Below are 8,876 nucleotides of genomic sequence, written 5' to 3' on the forward strand. Positions count from 1 at the left end.
CAGCAGGTCTGACAGCTGTTGAGTTTGCACACTGTAGAAAGCAAGGTGGCACTGTGAATAATAAATGATAAGGCTGATGATTTTCTATGTTTATTGTTTTCAAAACGTATCATACAGAAACTAAAATCAACTTTGAATTTTGTTTACTCACCATAATGTCTGTGAATCCAGAAACTGACTTAGCCTATTCGCCATAGACTTAAATTGTTGTCCAAAAACTATTAAAAACACACCAGTGAGCTGCACCGCTGCCCTGGCTGACATATTTAATGCTCACAAATCATGTGAGGTATTTTTTTTCTCTAAACAAAAGTTCCAAAGGCGAATAATGGCCAACATTTTTTACAGTCTCTGCAGTAAGAAAGGCTACACTGTGCATGTGCATGATCTCTGCTCTGTCTATCGAAGTTTTTATGGTAGTGCCAGAAACTAGCAAAATTCGTATCCTTTAATGAACATTGAGAAATTTCAACAACAGCGCTCATTATTCTGCATTACACTGCTCTCGCTACAGTATCGCACAAGCTGCCACTTACACTTACAGCAGAAAACCAAAATCAGAAGTTGTTTTGTCACAAGTTGTTTTGCTATACAGGGTGAAGTGGCCCTCCACTGCCGGAGCCCTGGACTTTAATTAAATTGGTGGACCGACCACTGACCTAATTAAAGTCGGTCAAAATTGAAGCAACACAGGCCGAAATAAACAATATATCTACTTTTAGTCCCTGGTGTGGGTGAAAGCTCCAAACTGTGCTTTTCTGGCTTTGTGTTGTACTGTAATTGTGGAGTCAAAAGCCCATCAGGGTTATTTTCTCAAACTTTGAAAAGCTTCCATCAGGAAGCTTTTCAGTGTCAGAAAGAGTTTTACTTTTTTTTTTTAATAAGCTCATTTTCCTGTGTAAATCTGTAGAATTCTCCTTTAAAGAAACATCAGATGCAGTTTATTTCATGAAAATTTGACCTTCAAAGGATACGTTTCTGATCAGTAGAAGAATACTGCTAACTTCCCATTGATGTAGTAACACGACATCAGTTTTATATTGTCATTGTCACACCACAGTAGTAATGCAGACATCTGTGCCTTTAATGAGTGCTGTCTCTACAAGCTTCAGGTTTGCACTTTAAATTTGATTATAAATGTGGCAAAATGGCCAAACCCCTGTGTCAGGGTTTCCATAACATCATTTCTGCTTCATCTCATTGAATTTAAGTTAACATATCTGCAGCATTCCAGCACTGAAATGTTAAAGCTGTAAATTTTTAAGCCCAGGGCCTCATCTACTGAATGGTTGGTGAGCATCAGAGGCATTAACAGCTGACCGGTTAGCCCCTCTGAGGTAGGCTGGCAACAGTGTCAGGTGCCTTGGGCTGTTGTGTTTTGCTTAGTTAATACCAGGCAACAGAGGCCAATCGATCAGCAAAATTGTTTGCTGCTAAAAGCTACTGGAGCATGGGGTTCCTGCCACACTGGGTCCTCCAAATGTCACCCACTGCATCTAATAAAAGGATAGGAGTGCTCTCTAGGCTGCGGTGCACTTTACATCAACATTCAGTAGTGCAAAAAAAAGGTTCCTACATATTGCTGCTTTGTTCTGAAGAAGCCTGCAGGCATCCACAGGCAGACTGCATGTGCAGACAATGAGAAAGAAGAGCTTCAGGTTTGCACTCATATTTCTCCTGATGATATGTGATGTCAACACCGATGAGACTGTGAAAATGATCCTAACTGCTAGCATGGTCTAGATGAAGCCTGAACAATTCACAATTCTCCTCATGTTCTGCCTCTTTGTGATCTTTTGAACCCATCAGGGACACAGAATTTGGCCTATTAGTGATCACGCATAATACATGTCTATATCTGCCTCTGTGAAGTCAGTCTTTTCAGATCATTTCGTTACATTACCTGCCTTCCTATAGCAACCAAGGTTCTTAACAGTACCTGTACTACAGTTCCCTGCCATTAGTGTGCTACACCTGTAATTTAAGGCATAATTGCAACATGAGACAGTACCTAATAAGTACCACTACTCCTTATGGATGTGCAAATCTTTCACTGAGATTTGAGCAGGTAATCAGTGCACAGAACATTTAGGGAATAAGGAAGCTGCGACATAGTGCCACCAACACTTGGTAAGCTTGAATAGCGAAAAACAAGCAGGAAACACAGTGCAAGGAAGTTCAAGATCTCAAGAGTACAGACCTTGAACTGCAGCTGTGTAAAATAAAAGCAGAACATATCTCAGTTGAACCCCAAATGAATTTACTGACTGAGCAGAGCAGTACAGTGCAAACATGACAAACCATTGCAAACTACTACTATAACAGAAGCCATACCAATTTCAAGTTGAAGAATTCCTTGGATAAAGACTACAGAGAAATATGTACACATCCAGTTATCTGTAAAGGAGGGAACAGGCTTTCAGATGAGCTAGGGCCCCTGCAATGCTGACTGTACCATCAAAGAAAAAGAAGTGTCCCATTTGCAGAGATACAGGCCAAGACTTACAACAGTAGGCACAAGTGTGGGGGATATGAAAAGCAGACACAGCGATGAAGTAATGATCTAATTAAAATGACTGTGAAGTGTGTTATAAGCTATAAGATTGTAGAGAAAACAAGTCTTATTCAAGTTTACAGAGATCATAATTTCCCAGTTGTTACTAACCTGTACATAGAATGTAGTTTAGGCTCCTTTAGGGGTAGCTTTAAAAGGTTGGGAACAAAATTGTACATATTCCAGCAATTCTCTGTCTATCAGTAGAAAACTAAATAAAATGCTGGACTATAATATAGGCCAATTTTACTGGACATGTTTAACTTTGTGATATAGAAGACAGTTAAGGTGGAAACATAAAGATCCCAGTGTATTCCCAGTGCTATAAAAATGCCACATTGGTCTTATTAGCTAGCTGACTATGATGGGGCAAATAAAGCCCTGAAGCACACAGGACTTTTTTGCCAGTGCTAATGACTAGGTGCATGTTTAGAAACCATTCATTTGTGACTGATCCTTTTTAAATGCTTATTAATGTCACAAGAGAAGGATGAAATAAAACAGGAATGTTAAAACAGACCTTCCACAAGGTCAGTCTCCTCCATTCAGTAAAAAAAAAACTACATAACTCTTCCTTTCCTGACAACTGTCGTCAGCAGTTGCTTAGTTATAATAAGAAGTAACTGAAATCAGAAGTTTACTGTTTGATACACTGTACTGTTAAATCAACTCGTCTCTGATAACCAATGCAAAGTTTTTATGTCAAGCACAGGATTTGTGTGCTCATTCTGTGATAAAGCAATGTGTCCGTTCTTATTACAGGGGACCTGTGCTGCAGAAATATGCTGACTACTTTGCCCCTCAAGCTCAGTGTTCTTGAAGTATCAGCCATTAGACTCAGCTAGAACCCCAATTTTTTAGAAACACATTTTTGCTGATATGTTGTATAATTTGTTGTTCCAAGCCACTTAGCTCAAACCCAGACTTGCCCCAGGACTAAGAAACACTGCCACCTCAGTGGTTGTGTGTAACTGACTGCGATGAGACAAAAACTCAGGCCAATCAGTGTGCAAGGGAATTTGGCCAAACATCAGATTATGAAAGGGCATCAGAGATAGTGAGACAATGGACAACAGTGTCAAAAAGAAAAAAATGAACTGATAAAATGAATGTTAATCCGAGGCTGTGATTCAGATCAGCACAAATTGACCACAGTTCCTTTACAGTTAGGCAGCATGATAGTGGTTCATGTTAAATCATTGTTCTCGGTTTTCCAGTTATATTTATTCTGACATTTTTGGCCAGTCCTTCTATGTTTCCAGTAACAGACTGTTAAACATGTCTCCTCTCGACTCCCACAGACGAAGTGACAATGGAGGAAGTGGGCCAGACCACGCAGCTGAGGGCAGGGGAGCTCATCATCATTGTGGTGGTACTTATCATGTGGGCAGGTGAGGACAAAACTGTTCAATAACCCAGGATCAGACAGGCTTCACATGCAGTTTTTCTTATAGTCTTGCTCAAAATAGAAAATCCAGCTGTGGTTTGTTAAAGCAGGTTGCATTCGTTTGTGCTTAAAGGATAACCAGAGGTGGCTGAACATGAATACATGCTGCCTCTCCTTCCAGGTGTGATTGCTCTCTTCTGTCGCCAGTATGACATAATTAAAGACAACGAGCCCAACAATAACAAGGACAAAGCCAAAAACTCCTCAGAGTGCAGCACTCCTGAGCACCCAACGGGGGGGCTGTTGCGTAGTAAGGTATAACCCACTCCCCTCCTCCTCTCCCTGGGTGCCTCCCTGCAGCGGCGCCGGGCAGGTGAATGGTCCCGGCCGCTTTTAGACTTTTTCCACTGACACCTCATCCACACTCCGTGTCATCTGAAAGCCAGCTTCGGGCTAAACAGTGCTTCAACACTACATGCATGACTGCAAACCTCAACATCACTTAGCAAACACGCTCAAAACATGGCTTCTATTAGGTTCTCTTTGGATCAGCACACAAAGCTCCATATCATACTCATCCCCTGTGTTCAAACCAGTGCAGAAACACAAAACAAATGTTTATTCCTTTGAATCTCTTTCTACAAGCATGAATAAAACATTTGAGTACTGAAGCATCCTCATTGCAGAAGTTGCTGATATGATTCTTGTGAGTCCTCCAGCATTGTCATACCTGTAATCTCCCTCTCTCCTCCCACAGTTCCCCAAGAACAACAACAACAGCAGCAGGATGCCATCTGTCAATATCATTGAGGTGTGACTGCCAGGACAACTTCTCTTTATCCAAAAGACTTTGTGTTCTCACAAACAAGCAGGCCCTTTTAAGCCCATCTGCTCGTCACGATGAGGCTGGGACTCTAGGCCCCTGGGCCTACTCTTCTTTGGCACAGGGCCTGGCACTGAGGCGGGATGGCCGTGCTCCCGGGGTGGGGCACAGTGCTGCTCTGAGAGCAGTCGGCAGTGGAGATACTGTGGGGAGAGTTTAGTGGTTGCACCATGCTCAATAACTACTGTACCATGGGGCAGCAGAGATGAGGACCAGCTGGCTCCAGCGGTGGAGGGACTGCAGAGAAACCAACCCCAGGGACCAAAGCCAGAGACCTGTTCATTCTCTCGCTCATTCAGTCACTGTCATTCAGTGAATTATCAACAACCACAAACCTGAACATTTCCAATTACTGGGTGGCACTGAGCTGCATCCACTTTGTCGAAACCATCTCCTACTTTATTCTCATCTTCACCTAATTTCTCTATAACATCCTGTTTTCTTAATCAAAGGTAAATACTGTAGATGGTTCAATAGTATCACTGTAGTTTTACTTCTCTGGTTTTTAACAAGGTGCCACCAGAACAGTCCTGTTGTTCTGGTATCTTTTTTTAGTTTAGATGCTCCACTCCTTGGGCAGAAACTTTTCGCCATCCTGTGGGGAATGTTTTCCCCCTCAGGACATCAAGGCTCCACCTGGCCAATTAAGAGCCATGTGTTGGATGTGCTGTGATGACGCCAGAGCAGCTTTAGATGGATTCACTTGGCTCATAACCAGCGCTGACTCACCCAGTTCAGTTTAGTCCAAGAAGATGAAAGTCATAAACTCATACTGAAAAGCATCTCTGATCTGAACACTTATTTTTGACATCCACTTACTTTTTCATGCTTAAGATTTCTGAAATGTCACATTCCACATCTAGGATGAACCCTTTAGTGTTTCCTTGTGTCCTTCTCTTTGAGGTTGATGCATTTCAAAGCATTCTGGGAAAGGACAAAGAGACAAACTAAATAATGAACTTTAAAAGGGGCTGGACTCTATGGATGTCTACAGAGGAGTGGACTAAAGAAATCCCTTCTATCAGCAATAACAGCCCTCGGTGGAGTGTGGGAGCAAGGACCTAAACTCTGTAGCCTCTTTGTCCAAAACTCAACCTCCCAGCATGCAATGTTCAGACAGATGAACAACCCACAGATCAGATATAAGGTGAATCCCCATCCCTCCTCTGAACTTTTAGAAAAACGTTTTTCAGCGCTGTTGTAAAATCGTCTGATGGCGAGTACTGGGGGGGGGGGGGGGGGGTGGGTGTGGGGTCCAGAGACTTCCGAATAACATCCTGATCAGATGTCGCCAAGACAGAAGGGCTTTTATCAAGACTCTCTCTCAGACATTTGCATCCATGTTGCAGAGGCTAAAGTCAATATGGAATCAACTGTCGCCATACGGTACTGAGCTCTATACGCTGTAAAAAAAAAACAAAAAAACAAAGCTTGTTTTAAGAGAGCAAGTGGTGTATTTGAGGGCTGATTCAAACTCAGTAGTACTGCCTTAAAATATATCTTATGATTTACCTAATAAGATGAGGAACTCTGTATCTGACATTTGTGTCATATTCTTTAGCTTCTACCCAATATTTAAATGTTTGCAAAGTAAAAGGAAACGAATTGATTGACCTTTTCAGCTAGTTCTGAGAATGAGGATGAAACAATGGGCATTAATGTGTAAATACATTTTATATTTCATTCTTGTTTAGTAGTGTCAGTTTAGAGGTTTTAATGAAACATGACTAATATGGAAAGTGTTTAAGTCTTAACAGAGCACAGCTACTTCAAAAATATAGGTGACTTTTTCTTAATACACCATTGTTAGTGTCCTGTTATTGAGGCTTTTCACAGAACTCCTCTACTCTTATGTATTTCTATTATATTAGTCATTGTGCTGTTTATGTGAAATAGGCAAAGCCTCTTTTTGACTGGGAAAGGGATGAAAAGTGCTGAATATTTTAAATACTCTTCCTAACATTATGGTTGATCCATTCTACTCAGCTGCTGGAAATCTGCATTGACAGGCAGAGTGATTAAGACTTGTTCTGTGCCAACTCATTCCTCATTCTCTTATATCTCCTATATGCTGGCTAAGCCTTTACTGCAACCAGACAGATACAGGTGTGCAAGTGTTTGTAATGGGTCACAACTCTTATAGGCGTTGATTGTGGTGGAAGAGAGAGGCAGTAAAGGTGGTTATGAGAGAGTGGTGAAGGTTACGGTTGAGCGGAGCAGGTAGAATGATGGCTTAACGTAATGGCAGGCCTTTATCTCTCCCCTTTTTCGCTCTACTTCTACTCTTAATAAGAGTGGAAAGCCTCAAGATTACATTCCTCCAATAAGCACTGATTCATGTCAGAGGCAAGAGTTGGTTTAAAGTCACAGCAGGAGAAATAGAGGGTGAGTCACTCATTAACACAGATGCTTAGCTGTCCTCAGCACAAACCTGGTGAGTGATCAACACTTCACTCAAGTCTCTTCTGTTGAAGGTTGAATCCATTTTTCCCTAGGAACACTGCACCAGTATCGGGCTCTCCAATCAACAGGCATCCATTCTCATAGTAACACATGATGATGGTTTTTTCCTGGATGATTTCTTTGAACCAGGGCCATGGCTTAAATTTGCCAGCAATTTATTTCTCAGCAGCATTGCCTACAGGCATTTTTATTTTACTCCTCCAATCATTAAAATGAGTAAAGCATCAGCTGACAGCTTTACTTTTGAAGCAGTCAGAGATTTTACTCAAAGTTCACTCTAAACTCTGCATCAACTTCAAATTTTAGTACACGCCTACATGGCCCCTGTAAATATTTGATTCTGTGGCAAGTTGTTGTTCAATTTTACTATTAAAGGAATAGTTTGACATTTTGGTAGATATGTTTGGTCACTTACTTGCAGTGTTAGTGGAAAGATTGATACTTCATATCTGTACATGAGATATGAAGACAGCCAACAGACTGCACACAGAGGTTTTGTAACCAGTGGACACAGTTAGTGACAGCTATGTTAGCTCTTCTTTATGCTAAGCTACATTAACCAGCTGCTGGCTCATGTTACATCACATAAATATGATAGATTATATTTTCTCTAACTTCAGGTGAAAAAAAAAAAAAAAGCAAACAAGCATATTTTCCCAAAATGTTTACCATTCCTTGGGTTGCATCTTCTGCATATAAACAATGTGTATATGTGAGCTTTTCTACACAAATAAGAATCCAACAGTCTCAGTTTGAAGTTTACATTAAACGGGGTATGACCATGTCAAACCAAAACACAGACACTTTACATGTTGCTGACAGCGCAGCACAGTTTGCTCAGTCAGCTGTACATGGCCTTTTTCTCCTGATGAAAAAGCTAATTGAATTCAAACTCTTAATATATTACAGGACATCCAGCCACTAGTGATACTTGTGGTTAAATCAGGTTAAGTAAACACATCAGCTATAAAAGAAAAATCTTTTTTGATCACATAATTAACAACCTGAGTCCTGTGGTGTCAAACCACTTAGGATTTTATTGAAGGAATCAAAGGCCGAAGATGTTTTTTTTTTTTCAAGCTACTGTATGTATGATACAACACATGAAAAATACGCTTGGTAGTGTTAATGGATTTTTCAGGGCTACGTACACAATGCGGGTTCTTGTAACAGTAGGAATGAGATCTTCAAAGACATGGTTTGGATAAATGAACTGCTTTATTAATGCTATCATGTTTATATTCACTGTATGTGTACAGCAGGCATTGCTTATTGAGGGCTAGCATGGTCTAACTATTATGCACAAGGTTACTCAACTTCAATTATGAAGAACATGGTGTATGCTTACTTGTGTATGCTTAAATAAAAACATTTTCCACAAAATCCGTTCAATTTTTATTCAGAACAAGACTAACTGGTGACATTCAAACCAAAACATTAGACTATCAGCTTTTCTAGACAGAACAGTCAGGCTGGTAAAATATTTCTTTCAAAATCCAGGAAGACATTCCTTCTCTGTGATGAATAATGCATGTGAATCCCTTAAGACTTCACCTGTCAGACCTTTTTCCATCAAAAAAGCACCTACA

The 8,876-nt window shown here is 40.7% G+C and overlaps 1 protein-coding gene across 4 annotated transcripts in view; it reads left to right on the forward strand.

The window, feature by feature from the left end:
- The window catches only part of fndc5a (fibronectin type III domain containing 5a), a 33,742-nt gene extending 27,684 nt beyond the window's left edge, over positions 1-6,058 (forward strand). For 2 of the 4 annotated variants that reach the window (XM_020608676.1, XM_020608674.1), the window contains 3 exons: positions 3,856-3,945; positions 4,123-4,256; positions 4,699-6,058. In XM_020608676.1, coding sequence (XP_020464332.1) covers positions 3,856-3,945; positions 4,123-4,256; positions 4,699-4,758 — 284 coding nt within the window. In that variant the 3' untranslated portion in view covers positions 4,759-6,058. The other 2 variants (XR_002275579.1, XM_020608675.1) reach the window with 2 other exon arrangements.
- Positions 6,059-8,876: the final 2,818 nt, after the last annotated feature.

Source organism: Monopterus albus, unplaced genomic scaffold, assembly GCF_001952655.1.
Source record: "Monopterus albus unplaced genomic scaffold, M_albus_1.0 scaffold94.1, whole genome shotgun sequence".
NCBI classification, from domain to species: Eukaryota; Metazoa; Chordata; class Actinopteri; order Synbranchiformes; family Synbranchidae; genus Monopterus; species Monopterus albus.